Raw genomic sequence first — 21,102 nt, forward strand, 5'->3', positions numbered from 1 at the left:
CCGGCAGGTACAGGCAGGCCAGCTCACAAATGTCAGTTACCTGAAGGAAGGGGTGCCGGGCACCCATCTCAGAAAAAGCTGTCTGCGGCCCCCTCCTCTGCCCCTCAGTAAGCAAATACTCAGAGCCATCTAGCCATCCCAGTCTAAAATGCATTTCCTTGGTCTGAATAATTGGTGCTCTAAATGTTCTCCTTCTAAGCACTAGAAACAGAGGTTTCCAACAAGTAGTTAAAATTTATCAGACCTGTAAAGGATGGTGTCACAGGCCAGCAGGGCAAATAACAGGTAGATGAACGTACTGACTGCAGAATTAAACAGCTCCATCTCTTCACGCAGAACGCTGTGCAGTTTGGCTATTTACATAGTGAAAGCGAAAAGTGAACGTGTTAGTCACTCAATCGTGCCCAACTCTTTGTGACCCCATGGATGTTAGCCCACCAGGCTCCTCTGTCCGTGGAATTTTCCAGGCAAGAATACTGGAGTGGGTTGCCATTTCCTCCTCCAGGGGATTTTCCCGACCCAGGGATCCAACCCAGGTTTCCTACATTGCAGGCTTTACCATCTGAGCCAGCAGAGAAGCCCTAGATTTACATTTAAATCCTCATCAGCTCCTTTTAACAAGCAAATAATGAAGCATTATAAAGTCAAAAACTCACCTTTCTTGCAAAAAATGATCTAACATTTCTATTCATTATTCAGTATCAGAATCTTAAGGCCCAGGGTGGGGAGGGGGTGGAAATGGACTGGAAATTTGGGGTTGGTAGATGCAAAGTATTAAGAATGGATAAACAACAAGGTCCTACTGCATAGCACAGGGAATTATATCTAATCTCCTGAGATAAAGCATCATGGAAAAGAATATTTTTTAATGTATATATATATAACAGTCACTCTATTGAACAACAGACATTGGCACAATGCTGTGTATCAACTGCATTTCAATAAAAGGGAAAAAAAAAAAGAGCTTTACCCAGATAAACTGCATAAATTACTATACCCAGTAAAGTTTCATGTCTCACTATAAAGTTTAAGAGAAACATTTACAGATGCCCATTTCTTTTTCCTTCAAGAAAACAAATTCATAATTTCCACAGTGTTCATCAATTTTAAGTCTGTGCATTTTTCTAAAAATTTTTTCCCCAAAGCAGCATCTCCGTTTAAGAAAATCTATCAGACCCATTTAGTGGCTTCTTTACGAAAGTTCACACCCCTGAGGTCTGAGCAAAATCCTCTCAGAAAGAAGTAAACTAGGGCAACTGCGTTAGCATTGAAATCCTAGCGGAAGAATCTCGAGGTTGTGTCAAATTGCTGTGACTCTAGATGAATCCACAGAATTTAAAAATGCCCCAGGAACATAAAACGCCCTCCCCCTGGAGGAGTCTTACCAAGAGGCATTAATGCCTTACATGCAAGCCATCTCGATTAGGCAAATACATAAACATTAAAGGTGAGAACAGTGGGGAACTCGAGGGCACCGGTGGTTCTGGAGAGCACGTGGAAGCGCCGGCTGCCCCCAAGGGTGGCTTTCCACCGCGGCTGACAGGGAAGGGGAGAGTGGCTTTAACTCACTCCCCGCCAAGTGCAGCCCAGGTCGGGCAGGCCCCTCGAAGGAGCCCAGTGCCACCTCCTGTCCCATCGCGGCTGCGGAGGAACCTGCCCCCAGACACCACCTTTCAGACTCTCAGAGCCCCACACCTCACCTCTGCAAGGAGCATCATGACTGAGGCCCAGAGAACTCCGCGGTCAGCGCCCTTCTTGGTAAATGCTTAGAGGGACACTCTGTCTTAGATGCACCCCCCCGCCTTTTTTTTTTTTTTTTAACGTCCCCCCACCCCAGCACGTGGTATATCTTAGTTCTCCAACCAGGGATCAAATTCCATGTCCTGGGAGTTGTTCAGTCACTAAAGTCTTGTCCACTGGAAAAACCATAGCTTAGACTAGACGGACCGTTGTTGGCAAAGTAATGTCTCTGCTTTTCAATATGCAGTCTAGGTTGGTCATAACTTTTCTTTCAAGGAGCAAGTGTCTTCTAATTTCATGGCTGCAGTCACCATCTGCAGTGATTTTGGAGCCCAAGAAAATAAAGTCTGTCATTGTTTCCATTGTTTACCCATCATTTGCCATGAAGTGATAGATCAGATGCCCTGATCTTTGTTTTTTGAATGTTGAGTTTTAAGCCAGCTTTTTCACTCTCCTCTTTCACTTTCCTCAAGAGGCTTTTTAGTTCTTCTTCACTTTCTGCCATAAGGGTGGTATCATCTGCATATCTGAGGTGACTGATATTTCTCCCAGCAGTCTTGATTCTAGCTTGTGCTTCATCCAGCCCAGCATTTCTCATGATGTACTCTGCATATAAGTTAAATAACCAGGCTGACAATATACAGCCTTGACGTACTCCTTTCCCAATTTGGAACAGTCTGTTGTTCCATGTTTGGTTCTAACTGTTGCTTCTTGACCTGCATATAGATTTCTCAAGAGGCAGGTCAAGTGGTCTGGGATTTCCATCTCTTTAAGAATTTTCCACAGTTTGTTGTGATCCACACAGTCAAAGGTTTTGGCGTAGTCAATAAAGGAGAAGTAGATGTTTTTCTGGTATTCTCTTGCTTTTTCTTTGATCCAGTGAATGTTGGCAATTTGATCTCTGGTTCCTCTGCTTTTTCTAAATCCAGCTTGAACATCTGGAAGTTCATGGTTTACATATTGTTGAAGCCTGACTTGGAGAATTTTGAGCACTACTTTGCTAGTATATGAGATGAGTGCAATTGTGCAGCAGTTTGAGCATTCTTTGGCATTGCCCTTCTTTGGGATTGGAATGAAAACTGACCTTTTCCAGTCCTGTGGCCACTGCTGAGTTTTCCAAATTTGCTGGCATATTGAGGGCAGCACTTTCACAGTATCATCTCTTAGGATTTGAAATAGCTTGACTTGAATTCCATCACCTCCACTAGCTTTGTTCGTAGTGATGCTTCCTCAGGCCCACTTGACTTCGAATTCCAGGATGTCTGGCTCTCGATGAGTGACATATTGACTGTCAAACCAAGTGTGAGGTGCTTGGTGTTAAAATTAAATATTAATTTCAAGTTATAGAAAGAAATAGCATCAAATAGAAACAGATCGATCAAATGAATGAAATATGTGCTCTGACGGGGTGGGAGGGAGGGGACACATGTGTACCTGTAGCTGATTCACGTTGTAAAGCAGAAACTAACACAACATTGTAAAGCAATGATCCAATTAAAAAAAAAAAAAAGAAAACTCTTAGAAAGAAATGGACCTTAGACGGGCCTTAAAAAAGGCTTAAAAAAGTCCAAGAAAAGTTCCCTAAAACGTTGTACGCACGGCCCTCCCCTTACCCATTTCCATGGAAACAGCTCACTTCCGTGCAGAGCATGCCCTTCCTGTTTGTTTGATGGATTCGTTAGAGCCTTCTGCTGCTCTCAGATAAAACTCTGTTTCTGAGACCGAGGACTGGGCATGAGGAGGAAAATAGGGGGTTGTGTGTTGAAACCACAGGGGCTGAACTAGGTGACAATCACACCTCTTAACTTTTAACACCTGCTGAGTCCCAACTCTCAGTCTGGAACCAGGAAGCTGCAGTTTGCCAGATGTTCAGAAGCGCTGCCAGTGGAACAGCCAAATATTATTCACGATACCCAGTTACCCATCAAATATTTATGAGGGCCTGTGTTTCCGATGCTCTTCAGGTAAAGGGAGATGCGTTAATGTGTACATTTGAAGGTAGAAAAACAAATGAAAGCAAGTTTGAACTTCATATTGAAATTTCTTCCCTCCTATATTATGTGAAATCCATATTAGGACCATTTGAAAGTAATCAAACTTCATAAAATATTACTGTAAAAGGAATAAATATTTTAAAATGTATTTCATATGGTGTTTCAGAGAACTAGCACCCTAACACCATCTAGCCTCTTGCAGCTGTGTGAAAAAAAGCTTCCAGAACCTTCTTATTTTCCTTTTCCTTTGAAAGCATCATGTTGGAAGTAACATACATTTGTGATTTTCGTTCTGGCATTACTTCGCTATCTCTTTTTTTAAAGCAGCACACACCCACGTGGTAGTTGAGGTTATTCCATAGTTTGAAAAAAGAGCTGGAGAACTTGATTTTGATAGTTTTTTAAAAAAAATCAAAGTTAGCACGGATTTAAAAATAATCTTATGTATTTTTAGGAGGAAACTGGAAAAATAATTTAGCACAATTCTGATAAGCTCTGAAATAGCATTTTTCAGAGTCGCTATCTCATTAATGAGTTGCTGATATGAGTTATGTCCTTGTAATAAAGCGGCATTGCTGGGTAATGAGGCTCAGCTGAAATGTGAAATCTGATAACACACATTTGCACATTTAAGGAAGCCCAGCTATTAGAAGCAGTGGTTCTGCCCGACATGAGGTCAGTTCAGCCAGCATGCATGTCTCCTCTTAAACGTGAAGCTGCAGTGACCCTGAAGCTGTTGTCTCAGGTGTCCTGATTCCTCGGAGATAAATTACAGGTAAGCATCCCTCACGGTGTGGTGCTGGCTTTTAGCCTCAGTTGATGATAGAGGGGAGGGAGGTAGCAGGGGTCGCCTCTGGCCTTGACAGTTACACAGGTGCCATCAACCTTGTACCCCCTCCAGGATCCCGTGGTTGACGCCTGCAGGTCTCCAAGCTTTGTGGCACCGGGTCCCGTGGCCTCTTAGTTTCAGACTGGTCAGCCCAGCTCCACGGGCAGCGTTTCCACGGGCAAGACTTTCCTCGACTCTCCCTTTGCAGCTGGCGACTCTTCTCCGTGTTGTTTGAGTTAAGCTTTTCCTGCAGCATTCACGCTAACTCTGGCTACTCCTGGAAACAGTGACCTCCTGCCCTCTTACCTGGCTTTTCCCTTGTGTTAATTCTTGGAATGATTCTGAGACCAGCCTGTTGTAGAAGTGTTGCCGTTCTTCATGAAGGGATTTTAAACATCACACATAGAGCCAGTTATAGCCACCATCAATCCTGTGTAGAGTAAGATCAACAAACAGGTTCCCCCCCCCAAAAAAAAAAAGATAGTTTACAAATGCTCTTCGTTCATTTCTTTTTTCTTTACGTTTTCTTTATTTTATTTGCCTGTCCTGGCTCTCCCTTGCTGCACGTGGCCCCCTCCAGTTGCGGTGGCGAGTGGGGGCCGCTCTCTAGCTGTGGGGCGCTGGCTCTAGCGCACAGGCTCAGCAGGTGTGGTGCAAGGCCTCAGTTGCTCCGTGGCATGTGGGTTCTTCCCATCAGGGGCCGAACCTGTGTCCTCTGTATTGGCAGGTGGATTCCTAACCACTGGACCCCCAGGGAAATCCTTCTTTCATTTCTAACGGTTATTTCATTCCTGATGCTTTGAGACTGGCTGAGAGTTGGGACGCATCCAGGTGTATCAACAGTTGTGTTTCCCTGTGAGGTGGACGGGATTGTAATTCTTACTCCTGGGTTTTGCCTTAGAGAAGTTTTACGTGTACGTGCTTCAGGTGGTGTGTGATCTTGCATAAATCTCAGATGAATTTTTGGCCCCCCATATGCTGGTCTAAAATAGCCACGTCTCAGAGCTGGGAAGGGAAGCTGGGGACCAGCTGCTTCCTTTGCTCCCTCCCTGGCAGTCCTTCTGGCAGGGATCCCGTCTTCACTCTCTCTCTGGCACTAACTGGCCAGCTCTCAGCCTTGGGAGGCCCCCTGCCCTGTATCTGACCAGGATTAATGGCCGGAAGTTCCTCCCTCATCGAGGCGCATCTGCCTTCCTGCAGCTTTCACTCCTGGGGTCAAGGTTTGTCCTCCACAGCCTCAGAATAGAAGGACTTGGTTTCTGCAAAACCCACTGCCTTCCTGAGAAAGAATCTGCTCTTTTTTTTTTTTTTTAAAGCAGGGGGCAGGGGGTAGGTTTTAAACATTTGTAAGTCTTCCTCTGATGTTCGTTTACTAACTATCCTGGGCACTTAAAAACTATTTTTTGACTTGTTAATATGTGTAAGTGGTTTTAAATTAAAAGCATAAAGAAGGCCGCGCAGTAAGATATGTGTGTGTCTGTCCGTGTCTGTCCTGTTTCTCTCTCTTATACCTCTGTCCCTAACCATCTTATTTCCGCCCTCAGAGTCAGCCAGTGGTACCATTTTCTGATGTCCTTTCAGAGTTTACTTTATGATACACAAACACATCGTTCACGTGTGTACGCATATACATGTCTCCTGTCCCCTTTCTGTGTAAAGAGTGGCATCACCCTGCGTGTTCTCCACTTAGTCATTTCATGTGACAGTACTTCTTGGATTTTCAAATCTGTACCTAGAGTGTATCCTCATTCTTACGGGTGTTCAGAGTTCTAGCACATAGATTTTGTCCTATTTACTTAAAAAAGAAACTGAGCAACCACCTCCCTCCCAAGTCATGCCTCTCGGGTTTGCGTGCACCGCTGGCCCAGGGCACAGTGTGTGGACATTCTCCGCTCAGGACTTGGACTAATGCGTGTGGTTTACACTGTCACAGAGCTTGAGTCATACTGTGCTGAAGACAAAATAAAACCCCCAGGACCCCCCCCCCGCCTGCACTTGTGATGCTCTCCCATCCTATTTCTTCCATCCTGCGCTCTGCATTGACTTCAGCGGCTAAGCACACAACAGTGCTCAGCACTGTAAAACTCCATCCTTTGAGCTTTGGCCTCGTCACCCATCCTGATGAAATCTTTTGGATTCTGATCCTACCTTCTGACCTTTCATCTGGCTGTGTGTATCAGCTGCAAATTGGATTATCCTGCTGTCAGTAACCACCTCCAAATTTTCCCAGCTCATGATGTGGCCCAGAGTGGAGCTAATCATAAGAGCCCCCTGACATAAGCCCTGGTGGCCCCCTGGACTTTTCCAGTGATTAGGCCCTGGATAGGAGCTAGCAGCCAGATGCAACTCAGCCCCACCCTTACTTTAGCATCAGTTCACCCTCCCGTCATCATCTTGTCTAGAAGAATACAGAGTGTTCTGGTTGAAGGCTGGCAAGGGTCCATGTCCACTAGTAATGCAGCGTGCCCTTGAACTTTTTACCTTCTCAGAATAGGGAATAAGCGTGCATGTGTCATATATTATTAGCAAATCTTCACTGGAGATTGTTCTTTTCTAAATGACCAGAAAATATTTAGCAATTCACTCTAGAAATTTGGATGAATCATCATTGATGCATTCCCCCTGGAAACATGGAGGATGCCCAGCTCTTTGCTAGAGTCTAGGAGGACAGTCCTGAGCAAGGGGAGAGGGTGGCTCGTGTCTCTATGGCCTTGGGTGGCTACCTGTGGACCATTCTTCTTGTCACTTCCCAAGATCTGTCTAGCCTCTGCTCTCCAAGAGCATCATCCTTGGCCATGATGTTATTGTTCAGTTGCTCAGCCATATCTGGCTCTTTGTGACTTAATGGACTATAGCCCACCAGGCTCCTCTGTCCTCCACTATCCCCTGGAGTTGACTCACATTCATGTCCACTGAGTCAGTGATGCTATCTAACCATCTCACCCCTTGCTGCCCCATTCTCCTTTTGCCTTCAGTCTTTCCCGGCGTTGGCCGTGATAGCTAATCTTATAAAGCCAGCAACCAAAAATGGTGAGAGGGTCCTGTGGGAACTTCTTGTAGGGGTGACTTACTGAGTCTCGGAGACCTGGAAGGACATGTTCAGAAAATGTGATATTTAAGCTGACACCTAAAGACAAGTAAGAAGGAGATCTGAGCAAAAATAGCAGCAAATTGGTGGTGCTGGCGGAGGGAGGAGCTGCCATCAGCCCAGTCTGTATAATTTATAATGTGATTCATAACTTCTTTCAGCGCTGGGAACTTTGCTCGTCTGTGGTTCTGTATTTCTGAAATGACCTGCAGTTTCCTTCCGTTTCTCATGATGGGATGGACACTTGGTGGAACCAGTTTGCAGAGCCTGGATGGCCTCATTGCCACCTCCATGCCTGTGTTTCGGGATTCTGGGTCTCCTAGTTGTTTTCCAGCATAGACAGACTGACTCCATGTAGTCAGGAAGTGTTAGCACAAGAAGGCTTCTACTTGTAGCCCAAGAGTGGACAATTATTTTTATTAAACGCTTCAGACTTCTCTAGGAGTTAGGAATAGTTACCTTGTGAGGATTCATCTGGTGGCGAATAAAGTCTTTGTGGGACCAAACCAAGAAATTATGTGCAAGTATGTGGCCAAAGGGATTGGGAACGTCCACAGTTCCAGTGGCAGTGATTTGGGTGCTGTCTCCGTGAGTCAGAGCTGGAATTTGGTCACCTGCCATGGAAGGGAAACCTTCTAAGTTGTGTGTGGTCAGGACAGCCTGGGGAGGGGAGTGGGGATGGGCCATCTGGAGCACAGGAAATCGAAGCCTGGAGGGGTTTCTGTTTGGGGCTGTTCTTTGAAGGCCTGTCCTGGAGCTTGAGTACTTCAGAGGTAGTGGCAGTGTCACCCTGTTGCAGAGATGAGCACAACCCGTGTTGGGATCTTAATTGTTCTGAGGTCACACTCAATACTCTCCGAGGTCACTTGACTAATTGTAGGCAAGAACTGATGCGTTCGAACTGTGGTGCTGGAGAAGAAAGGAGACCAAATCAGTCCATCCTAAAGAAGATCAACTCTGAATATTCATTTGAAGGACTGATGCTGAAGCTGAAGCTCCACTGCTTTGGCCACCTGATGCAAAGAGCCGAATCATTGGAAAAGACCCAGATGCTGGGAAAGATTGAGGAGGGGAGGAGAAGGGGGGCAACAGGGGATGAGATGGTTGGATGGTATCACTGACTCAGCGGACATGAGTTTGAGCAAGCTCCTGGATCTAGGGACGGACGGGGAAGCCTGGCATGCTGCAGTCCATGGGGTCTCAAAGAGTTGGACATGACTTAGCAACTGAACAACAGCAAAGCTAGTTGAACAGATGCAAATTAGAGTCAAGATACCAGCCCTGTGTCTTCAAATCCACACAACAGGCCATTTTCTCACAATGAAATCTAACAGGCAGCACTGGATTTTTTAAAGTCAGCTTTGCTCCTGTGTGCACTCGTCAAGTTGCTGGGAGCTCTTGGGCTCTCCGACATGAGTCACGCTTCCCGTCGTACTTGATGAGGGTCAGATCTAGGGCCAGGGGGTTCACCTGGGGATTGTCTTCTTGGGGCTCTTGGGAGTCTCTGCCTCCCAAAACCCAAACCTTCTGCCGGTGTCTCCTGGCCAAGCTACACACTCCACAGAGAAGTCTAGACTTTATCGTGAGAGGTCAGGTATGACTACCATGAAAAATAGAGAACTTTAAGGAATTTGCTGGTGGTCCAAGTGTTAGGACTTCATGCGCTCACTGCCGAGGTCACAAGTTCAATATCTGATTGGGGAGCTCAGATCTTGCAAGCCATGTGGTGCAGCCAGAAAGAGAGTATAGAATTATTTTTAAAATATCTGTATTTTTGTTGTTTAGTTGCTCAGTTACGTCTGACTCTCTGCGACCCCATGGACTGTAGCGTGCCAGGCTTTCCTGTCCTTCACCATCTTCTGGAGCTTGCACAAACTCATTCCATTGAGTTTGTGATGCCATCCAACCATCTCAACCTTGGCTGTCCCCTTCTCCTGCCTTCAATCTTTCCCAGTATCAGGGTGTTTTCTAATGAGTCGGGTTCTTCGCATCAGGTGGCCAAAGTATTGGAGCTTCAGCACCAGTCCTTCCAGTGAATATTCAGGGTTGATTTCCTTTAGGATTGACTGACTTGATCTCCCTGCAGTCCAAAGGACTCTCAAGAGTCTTCTCTAACACCACAGTTCAAAAGTATCAATTCTTCGGCACTCAGCCTTATTTGTTTTAAATACAAATATGTATATTATATATATATATGTGTGTATAATTTTAGATTTGGAGCTATGAGTTTTGGCTTTCAACAAAGTGCAATTGTTTATTATCATTTTTAGAACTAGAAACACAAGATAATTCTTGTCTTAGCAATCTGGAAGGAATTTAAAAATGTTTCCTGTCTTATGATTAAGTTTGGAACAAAAAGCCCATTGATAACTGGATTCTTTGAAGACCTTTTACATGGAGTTTTACCAAGTCTTTCTGGTAAAAAGAGAATTTTTAATTAGTGGAGGAGAGTGAGTGACTGCTTTAAGTGGGACTCTCGCCAGCACCTTCGTCCCATGGATGCTGTTCACAGGCGCCCTCCTCGCCTCCCCCCATCATCACTGAATTACTGTGGATTCTCGGTGTTTGAGGATTTAACATTTCCAACTGAGAGCCAGTGTAAAAACCTATCCACACATTTGCATTCTTGCTGAGGCGAGCATTTCAGTCATGCTAGCTGCGAGGCCCATGGAAATGCACGTGTCAGTAGGCTGTCCCTGAACCTGGCTGCCGCACATTGCTGCTGACTCCTCTGCCTCGCACTGACCCCTGGGGCCGTCTGCTCCTTCCTCTCTTCTTCAGGGATGGATTTTCCAGGTGAAATGATGTGGAGTATCGGTGACTATAAAGGAACTTAGGATGACCACTGGGAAGGCCAGAAGTCACAAACATCCAGTGCTGTCGCTGAGTAATGCCAGCACTTTTAAGGGCATAATAGTCAAAACAGTGTTTGGTGAGAGGGGTGGAAAGGAGAGTGTCAGACAGACCTGCATCTATCAAGCCATGCAGAACTGGCTTGAAGAAGTGACAGAAATCATATGCGTGCTTGAATGCAATTCTAGTGCAATTGTTGTCTCGTTGTCTAGTTGTCTCCTGCGACAACCGTGCTTTTCCAGAGCAGGAGATATGGTTGCAGCCAGTCTGCCCAAGTGTAACTGTTTCCCGACTTTCCTCCCATGGTCTTGCCCTCTCCTTCTCCTGCAGGGCATCCTTGGGACCTGGTCTGGCTCCCTCTAGGGAGGTCGGCCACCCAGCTCTACCCACTGTTTTCAGTCCGCACCAGCCTTTTGTTTCCGTGGTCCAGGGTGTCCATAATTCCCTTAAAGGGACCGAGGACCCCTGTTGACATTCTAACTTTTTTCTTGCCTCCCAAGTGTTTTCTCTGTGAATGTTTTGCAAGATTTGAAACCTTGCTATGATTCTGGCCTCATCAGCTAAAACTCCCAGATCTTCATCACACTGGCTGTGAAATGACCATCGCTGCTATGCCTCTAGGTGTATAACGATTTTGTAAGTGTCTCGATACAGGAAGACCATGCTATACTCCATAGTATTTGCTTTATTAGTCTTCACAGCTCTTAATTGATAAGCATGTAATTTGCATGCTGGTCTTTCATCTTTCAAAAGAGAGCCTGACCCTGGAACGTGTGATGACCATAATGCCTCTCTCATTTCCGGATAGCTGCGTCCCATAGTTTAACTTTGCTGTGTTCTAAGCTGTAATTAGGGTAAGAATAGCAGTCCCTTCCTGCCTTCCATCCTTCCTTCCTATCTTCCCTGTCTCAGGACATTATTCAGATGCTGCTCCCTTCTTGCCCTGAATGGTGCCCTTAGAGCAGCACTGTCCCACAGAATTTTCTGTGATTATGGAAACGTTCTCTCTGTTGTCCAGGACAGTAGCCACTAGGCATATGGGACTGTTGAGCACTTAAAATGTGGCTAGTGTTGCCAAGAAACTGGATTCTAACTGATTTTAATTACATTTAAAATAGATTTTTATAGCTAGTGGCGGCCATATTAGTGCGGCCATGAGGTTTGGTTGAGAATATGAGTGTCTAACAAGAGAAAAGAAAAAGGCAACAGTGATTTATGACTTACGGCAGTAGCCTGTACTTCTTTTTCTTGTATTGAGACATTGTCCCGAAGCACTGGAAAACCTCAGTTTAGCAAGGAGATAAATTAGACGCCCATTGTTGCGTGGGATTCTCCCTGCATGTGAATTCTCTATTGCTGTGTAGCAGATTATCCCCAAATTTAGCATCTTAAAACAATAAGGATTATTAGCTCATAGTTTCTGTGCGTCAAGAGATCAAAAATGGCTTAGCTGGGTGCCTCTGACTCATGCCTTGCTGGTATATAAGATCTGTCATGACGCTGCAGTCATGATGTCAGCCAGGAGGGCTGTCATCACAGGGCTTAACTGGGACTGGGGGACCCCCTTCCAAGAAGGGTCATTCACGTGGCTGTCGGTGGGAGCCCTCCGTTCCTCCCTCCAGGGACCTCTCCTCTCATCAGGCTTCTTGAGGGTCCTCACTGAATGGCAGTGTCTGGTTTCCCCCGAATGAATGATACGAGAGAGGGAGTGAGCCACAGTGCTTTTTATGACACAATCTTCAAAGTTACACAGTTTCCTCCCCCACAGTCTTATTAGAAAGACGTGGCTAAGTCCAACCCCTTGCCAGGGAGAGAAATGAAGCCCTCCCTCTTCAAGGAATTTCAAGAATTTGTGGATCTATTTTAAAGCCACACAACATAATTTCTGAAAGTCAGTCACCCTGTGCATTCAAATTGATGCTGCTCTGGACAGCCATCCTTTTCACTTCTTCCTATTTGTTGGATAGAAGAATGGCCGTAATCTAGTAGAAGTTAAGAAATTTAGATTGTGCAGGATCCGATGTTTCTGCAGCTTTTCCCACAGCTGCTATCCTTGGGACTTCTGCTTGTTTCACATGTTATGTGTCGGCTGACACTGGTGAACAGCAACCTCGGATAGTCCTGTGGGTCGGGGCGTTTGCTGTCATCATGATCATGTGAGCTTGAGTAGGGCATGTCATGTCTTGGTGTTGAGTTGCTCCCGTTTTCTGTGCTGTCTTTGTTCCCATCACACATATCTTTCAGTGCTGTGTCAGCCCTGGCTTCTAGGTGTATTTCAGGTATGTGCGTGTCGAACCTCCACAGCTGACTGCTAGGCCCTGAGTAGCAGAGCAGATTGTCTTGCTCAGATTTGTGCCCCTCCTCTCTGCTAGCAAAGTGCCTTGAAGGTGAGTCACTCGACACATCTTTTTATTGTCGAGTGCGTCACTAGGTCAGAGTGGAGAACGCGCAGGGAGAGAGAGATCAAAGTTACCAGCACTGTGAGATCAGGGAACCCCTCAAGAGAGTGAATAGGGGAACAGGTTTAGGGGACAGGAATTGGGGTAGAAAGGGCAGAAAGGAGGTAAAGAGGACAGGATATAGCAAGAGTTGGAGATGATGAGACGGTGAGGTGATGGGCCGGTGCAGGAGATTTTGAAAAATATACAGAACCGGATCTTGTCTCCTAGGTGGGGCAAGAGCCAGATGGAAACGCAGAGATTAGCAGCATCTCCTGGGTAGCAGGCACTATGTGGACACTTCCCACATGTCGTTTTATTTTTTAAGGCAACTAAATTCAGTTGATGTATATATAACTTAGATACTTGAGCAGTACAAAATTATCAATTATCTCTTTTAATCTAGGGTGTTTACTGCAAGTGTTAATAATAACTAGATAATGGCTGGAACAATAAATACACTGTAGAATATGGAAGGTAAAGACATAAATTAATTTAGGTGCAGAATTATCAATTATCTCTTTTAATCTAGAGTGTTTACTGCAAGTGTTAATAGTAACTAGATAATAACTAGAACTACAAATATACTATAGAATATGGAAGGCAAAGACATAAATTAATTTAGGGGAGAACAATCAAGAGGTAAGTCCCTGGTGCCAGACTTCCTTGTCCGCATGGACAGCTGGTATGTGTGATACGTGGGGTCACAGTGGATCCCTGTGGAAGTAAGACCACTATTTTCCAACCCAGGTACCACCTTTTTGAGGTGGGAATCATTTGCCATTGTTAAGAATTGGGAATAAAATATAATAGGAAATAAAGTATAAAAGTTCACCTTCTCAAGGCAGATTCACAGGAGAAAAGGTCAATTCTCGTGTCTTGTGTTGAGTCGGACTTGAGATTTATTTTTACCAAAGGAACCACTTTGATACATAATGTATTTAAGAGGTTTTGTGGGTGAGCATGGGAATCTGGTCATCATTTACACACAGTTTATATGAGCAGGCTACTGAGTTGTTCATGGCAAATAGATGGGGAGATAGTGGCTGACTCTACTTTGGGGGGCTCCAAAATCACTGCAGATGGTGATTGCAGCCATGAAATTAAAAGACGCTTACTCCTTGGAAGGAAAGTTATGACCAACCTAGACAGCATATTAAAAAGCAGAGACATTACTTTGCCAACAAAGGTCCATCTAGTCAAAGCTATGGTTTTTCCAGGGTCATGTATGGATGTGAGAGTTGGACTAGAAAGAAAGCTGGGCCCTGAAGAATTGATGCTTTTGAACTGTGGTGTTGGAGAAGACTCTTGAGAGTCCCTTGGACTGCAAGGAGATCCAACCAGTCCATCCTAAAGGAGATCAGTCCTGAGTGTTCATTGGAAGGACTGATGCTGAAGCTGAAACTTTAGTACTTTGGCCACCTGATGTGAAAAGCTGACTCATTAGAAAAGACCCTGATGCTGGGAAAGATTGAAGGCAGGAGAAGGGGATGACAGAGGATGAGATGGTTGGATGGCATCACTGACTCAATGGACATAAGTTTGGGTAAACTCCGGGAGTTGGTGATAGGCAGGCAGGCCTGGCGTGCTGCGGTCCATGGGGTCTCAAAGAGTTGGACACACGACTGAGTGGCTGAACTGAACTGAATTATAAACAACTGACTTACAAAATGAGCCTTCAGAATGCCATCCATTTTATGGTTTGAGCACCTTATCTTGTTTAATGTCTCGATGAAGAATTAGAAAATTAAGTGGGAAGGAGAAATACATGTCAAGTGCAGAGAATCATCCTTGTTACCAAATAATGCAGGACAGTTGATTAACAGAATGGGAGGAACCCTTAAAGTCATGGGAAACCCTGGGTTATGTGGCCTCACTTCTTCTCTGCCTCATACAATCCATCTCCAGATAATATCTTCATTGTCATAATCCACCTTAGTTAAATATTTGATTCTGGGAAGTCATAACCAGGGGCTAAAATGTCACGCATAGATTTTATGAAAGTAATGTAATGCTTCAGAGAGTGTAGCTGCTCGGCGTGGGGCCCACTGCATCTGATAAATGAGTCATATACCTGGTCATGTGTTTCCTTGCATAGTGGCGATGGCTGCTTATCTGTGTGGGACCTTGTTATTGAGAAGGGGCAAAGATAAGAGGTTTTACTGAATGTCTGAAACCCGTGTGTAAAAAGCTATTTTTTTAGAGTAGCACTCTCTTTCCTGCTCTCCCGCTCCTAAACTTCAGGGTGAAGTGAAATTTCCTGCAACCACAGCTTGTAAATAGGAAGCACTCAATAAAGACCCTCTCCCCTTTTATCTCCCAGCTGTTGACTCCATATTACATGAGAACTCTGTTCATGTCCTCCAAATAGACACCTCTATGCCTTTGCGAGTTGGCTAAAATACAACATGTAGCTGTGTTTTCTTGGGACAAAATATTACTTCATTTCAGAAATATGGAAACCTGTATTCCTGAGCCTGTATTTTAAATTTAAATTTTCTGTTCTTCCCCGTTTTGTATTTTCTGCTGCTGCTGCTAAGGCATGTCGGTCGTGTCCGACTCTGTGCGACCCCATAGACGGCAGCCCACCAGGCTCCCCCGTCCCTGGGATTCTCCAGGCAAGAATACTGGAGTGGGCTGCCATTTCCTTCTCCAATGCATGAAAGTGAAAAGTGAAAGTGAAGTCGCTCAGTCCTGTCCGACTCTTAGCCACCCGGAGTGTAGCCTACCAGGCTCCTCCGACCATGGGATTCTCCAGGCAAGAGGACTGGAGTACTGGAGTTGCCATTGCCTTCTCCGTGTATTTTCTGAAGTTTCTACAAAAATGTAGTTTCCAAACAAAAATATTTAATGTTTCAAAAGCAAAAAAATGCAAACAAGCAAAAAGAAGTTATCCATTATCCAGAGATGATCATTCTTATCGTCACCCTTTCTAGGGCTTTGCATGTGCCTGTATATATTGTTGATATTTATTCTAACATGAGACTGTATTGTGAGGGCAGGCTAACTGCTAAAGCAACCTGCAGCTTTCAGTGAGAATAAGCTATGCAAGTCTGTTTGCCCTTCACTGCCTGGGAAGGGTCAGCAGGTGAAGGCGGAAGGGGCAGAGTGAGGCAGGAGAGGCGCCCCCTCCTTGGCCTTCCGAGTTTTCTCCGTTGGGCGGTCAGGGGAAGAGGGACGAGACGGGAGGTGGGTGAGTGGGAGGGGCTTACGGACCTGGTCTGGAAAACTCCGTCTCATTGGCCAGGACTTAGTCACATGACCTCACCCACTGCAAGGTGTGCTGGGAAATGTAGTCTACTTGCCAATCTTAGTCCACAGGGGCGACAGCGTGTTCAACGACGTGCTGGCCTCTAACTCAGTTGTATAAACCGTTTTGAAACTTTCTTAAAAAAAAAAAAACACGTTTATTTTAAACATAATTTTGTGGGCAAAGTCTGGCCCCCTCTCCATCTCCCCCGTGTGTGAAACCCCGCCCTCTCTTTCCAGATCTCCCTGTAATTGGTCTCCCGGCTCCTGGTCTCCATCCCCTGAAGTGACTGTCCCCCAGCGACTGAAGTCAGGTGTTGTCTCCGTCCTGCTCGAAACTTCCCAAAGGTGGCTGCAGTCACGTGCCCGCACACACCCACGCCGAGGCTGCCCCGCGGCCCTCTGACCGCCCCGCCTTGCTGCCCCGGCCCCCAGCCTCTCCCCTGGGCCTTGCTCCCTGAGGCCATGGGGGCTGCCGGCATCTCTGCCTGAACCCCCCGCAGCCCGTCACCTGCTGTCTCCTTCAGCTTTCAGCGCGGGTGTCACCTCGCCAGCTCCCAGTCATAGATCTCCCTCCCTCCCTCAGCGTGGTTGCTTTTTCTTTCTTTTAAACTTTCCTGTTGTCGTCAGAGCAGTCGCCACCATCAGGAATCATCTGACTTGTTTGTTTGGATTTGCTTGTACCCCACCTCTCTGTTCGCTAGACTCTGACTTCCTTTAGGTGGGGGAGCTTCATTTTGCTCCCATCTGTATGGGAGGTAGAGTCCCGCACACCCTGGCTGCTTAATACATACTTGTGGGATGAATGAAGGTCTTCACAGAGTGCACGCATTTTTAATGACAGTACTATAGCCCACTGCATGGAATTGCCATGAATATTTAAATTTCTACTTTTGTGTCTTTTACATAAATGACTTGATGACTCTTATCTAGGTTTTTGGGATTTTAGTGCATGTATCTGTTTATTTTCTTAGGATCGATTCCTAGGTGAGAATTTGTTTACTGAACCGGTGTGTGTACAAAAGTTTAATGTGTTCAGACCCTCTGGATTTGTTTCCCCATGTGGTTGAGGACACTCTCAACACTAAAAGGTGGGCGTGGTGGGGTAGAGGTTCTGTCTGTCTTCATGGCTGTAGCCCTAAATCTTAGAACAATTATTCATGCTTACTGAATGAATGCATCAGTTTTCATAAAAAATTCTAAGTATCCCTTAATTTAAACTTATTTTTATTCATTTATTCATAGAAATGGTCTCTGATTTTTAAAATGTATGTTTTTGCAGAGCAGGTCTGTCCAATGTAAGAACATTCACCCAATGTTAAACTCAAGGGCACTGCCATTAGCAGGGCTCATCTTATTCCTTAGAACCCAGTCAGGGTTCCTTTGAGCCCCCTGTGGAGTTGGCGGAAAGTCCAGGAGTCTGTCCAGGATTTCCAAAACCCCACAGGCTGTGCAACAAGGGATTTTAACCAGAGCCCTCGTCGTCTCTGCCCGTGACTGACTGTATCTTGGTTTCCGTCACCCTGTCCCTTCTTTGTTGCCTCCACATCAGCCACAGGTGCATAACTAGGTGAGCTGCTCGGAGTTGGTCCTTGGGAGGAGTTACTGCTCTGCAGACCCTTCCTCCTCCTCCCCTCTCCTCACAAGTCCTCTCACCCTCCTGCTGCTACATCATGCATCTGCTTCAGCCAGCATCCAGGACCCACCTGGAGATGAAGCGCTTTCCTTTAACGGTATCCATCCTCTGGGGGTTCCAGCCAACATCCCCCCTCTGCACAGTGGTACTGGGGTTTTGCTTGCCAGCACTGACATTTTGAAACTGTAATTTTTGAGAAGAGATTTTTACCATGTGAAATTGCTCTCTCAGCCCTCACACACATGTACGTTAACTTCAAAGGAGGAATTATTTATGGGATTTATGGTGTCTTGTTGCACTTGGGCATTCATCGTGGTGGTTTCATGTGTTCAACTGTGTTCCTGCTCCAGCTGGGAAATATTTCCCATCAATAGTAGAAATAATTGATCTGCATGACCTAGTTTGAATTAAACTTGTGCTTAATTAACTTGGTTGCTCTAAATGTCGAGGGTTGTAGGACATCCACTTGCTTATTCAATCTTTGCAGTGTATTCTAAGGGTTGTAGGATCTCAGAGCAGGAATATTGCCTTTGGAATTTAGTCTAAGGAAGGCTTGCACATTGCTTTGTTCCAGATCCCACTGCTAGACTGGAGAGGAATCATTGACTTTGTGTATTGAGTTTGTGAAAATGATGGATCAAACGTCAGTTTTTTAATCTATTTTTTCCCCTGTCCCACAGGGAGAGTCCCGTATTCTCAGAGTGAAGGTTGTTTCTGGAATCGATCTCGCCAAGAAGGACATCTTCGGAGCCAGGTATGTCTGCTTCGTTGTTGTGTAGGTTTATGAAGTTTAAGCAAAAACTTTTTGAATTCGGACATCGATGGGAATCACCCAGAGGGAGGCGGAGCGGCTTCTTAAAGCAGAGATTGCTGCCCCCCTCCACCAGTTTCTGACTGAGTAGGCAATGCAGATACGACGTTCAGGGCCCACATTCTTGCAGGGGTATATTATAGACCTTGGTCTCAGCTGGGCTCGCTTGGCCTTCCCATGGGTTGATTTAATGAGGAAATTAGATGCAGATGTTTCTGCTTTTCTGCAGCAGAAAAAGAAGTTTGAGAATATGTTTGTGTTCATTTTAATATATTCCTGTTGGCTTTTTTTTTTTTTTAAATCAACTCTAGCTGAGGGAAACAAAGGACCATTTTGTTCCTGGGAGAACTGGATATTTTTTGACATGTGTAATTTTGGAATTAAGAGATTTGGTGATTCCTAGGTCATTTACAGAAGCACTGGCAGCCTGATCATTTGGGGGTGTTTCAGCTTTTTAATTCTGGGTGTTGCACCTGGTATTCCTGTATTTTTCAGTCAGCCCTATTGACTCTTGACAGTGTGTTGCCATAAGTTATGAGACCTGGGAGCAGAGTGAGGATTGGAGCTGCTGGAAGCTAGAATTTGTTCCAGATTTCAGACAAGAAAGCCCTTTTGAACTTTTGGCCTAAAGGTTATAGCAGAAGTTGATCTAATTTATCTTCCCTGTTTAATGGAAACAGGAAAAGGTTAATTCTTAAATCCTGAAGGGCTACCAGTTGCCGACCATGTATGCCAGTGGCACTAGAACAGATCGTTGGCCCCCTCTCAGGGCACCTCTTCACGCTGGATACCCCTTGGGGTTGAACCATGAGGGCCATGCTGGCTGCTGGAGTCACCTCGTCGAGACCCTGGCTCATTGTCTGCACGCCCGGGACGGTGGCCCGTGGTGATGCTCGGGCCTCAGCCTGACCCTGGAGACCCTGCATGACGAGGCTCGTTCGGTCCAGCTTGCCTCGTCCTCCCATACCCCGCCGAAGCCCCTGACTGCCGTTGGTCAGACCTCTTCTAAATGCTGTCCTGTTACCAGGCCTGGTTTTTTTCTTCCAATCCTTACTTGTTTATTAGGCTGCTCTGGGTCTTAGTTGTGGAATGCGGGATCTTTTTTCAGCTGTAGTGTGTGGGACCTTTAGTTGCGGCGTGAGAACTCTGTAAGTTGTGGCATGTGGGATCTATTTCCCTGAACAGGGACCGAACCCAGGCCCCCACACTGGGAGCGTGGAGCTTAGCCACTGGATCCCAAGAGAAGAAGTCACACCTTGCCTGCTTTGAGTTTTATTTAGCAAGGTAATCAGTAGGTTACTAATGACTTGCACCTGGGGAAATGACCAACAAGAAATCCAGGCATATCTCACTTTATTGGACTTCCCAGAGTACTTTTTTTTTTCCTTTTAAACAAATGAAAAGTTTGTGGCAACTGTGTGTTTTCAGAGGACGGTTGACATTATTTTTTTAGCAAGAACATATTTTTAAATTAAAGTATTTACACTTTTAAAAAAACAAATGCTTTTGCACATCCAGCAGACTATAAATAACTAATATATGGACTATATATAGCTATTGCACATCTAATAGACTAAAAACAACTATGTGATACATACTGGGAAGCCAGAGTTTGTGTGGCTCAGTGTATGATGATATTTGCTTTATTGTGGGGCCCTGAAACTGACGCTGGAGTATCTCCTACAAATAGATAAAATGATGCATGTTCAATATCAGGGAAATATTAAAAAGAAATCTCTCATGCCTTGGTGTGCCGAAATGACTGACTGAGGGTTAGCTTTCTGAGTTGTCTCACCAGGAAATGATGCGCTCTGGGGCGCTGCCTTCAGCCTGAGCTCCAGGTGCTGGGCGGGGAGACGCATCTCACCTGCAGCTGCTTTCTCATTTGACTGTGATGCCCCCTGAGCGGTATATCATGAGCCTGAACCGTTTCACTTTCCTCTTACTAAATGAGACATTTACTGGAGACAGAGGCTTCTTACTTTTTAGTATCTTTCTTCTACTACTTAACACGCACCAGCATCAAGAACAGAACTGGGCCGGTTGGTTTTTCACGTTCTGCATTTGCACACTGACTAGTAGATTGTGTTTTATGCCCCCCCAAAAAAAAAATGCCTATCGTTCTCGCTGCCTCTACATCAAATGTTAGGGTTTGGAAGGAAGAAGCTGGATTTGGAAAATTTCAGTCACTTTTCCTTAAATTCATTTTCGTTTTGTTTTATCCAAAACTCTTCATAAAAAAAAAATTGAAATGGATTCAGATGATGTTTTTCAGCCTGTTCAGAAGATCTGAGGTTAAAATTGGAGCGGAATTGAGCTCCAAATATTATAAGAGCCAAGCAGAGCTGAGCCTTGAATTGTTATCATTTCTATGAGAAGAGAAGGGATCATTTCTTGGGGACAGATTAGAGAGGAGTTACAGATAATGCCTCAAGATGTTCAGTGGAAAGAGAAATAGTGTCTC

General features: G+C 45.3%; 1 protein-coding gene across 3 annotated transcripts in view; it reads left to right on the forward strand.

The window, feature by feature from the left end:
• Positions 1–21,102, forward strand: part of NEDD4L (NEDD4 like E3 ubiquitin protein ligase) — a 360,734-nt gene that overhangs the window by 95,756 nt on the left and 243,876 nt on the right. For all 3 annotated transcript variants that reach the window (XM_065932817.1, XM_065932818.1, XM_065932820.1), the window contains exon 2: positions 18,508–18,581. In XM_065932817.1, coding sequence (XP_065788889.1) covers positions 18,508–18,581 — 74 coding nt within the window. The remainder of the gene's footprint in view (positions 1–18,507; positions 18,582–21,102) is intronic.

The sequence above is a fragment of the Muntiacus reevesi genome, chromosome 4 (assembly GCF_963930625.1).
Source record: "Muntiacus reevesi chromosome 4, mMunRee1.1, whole genome shotgun sequence".
Taxonomy (NCBI): Eukaryota; Metazoa; Chordata; class Mammalia; order Artiodactyla; family Cervidae; genus Muntiacus; species Muntiacus reevesi.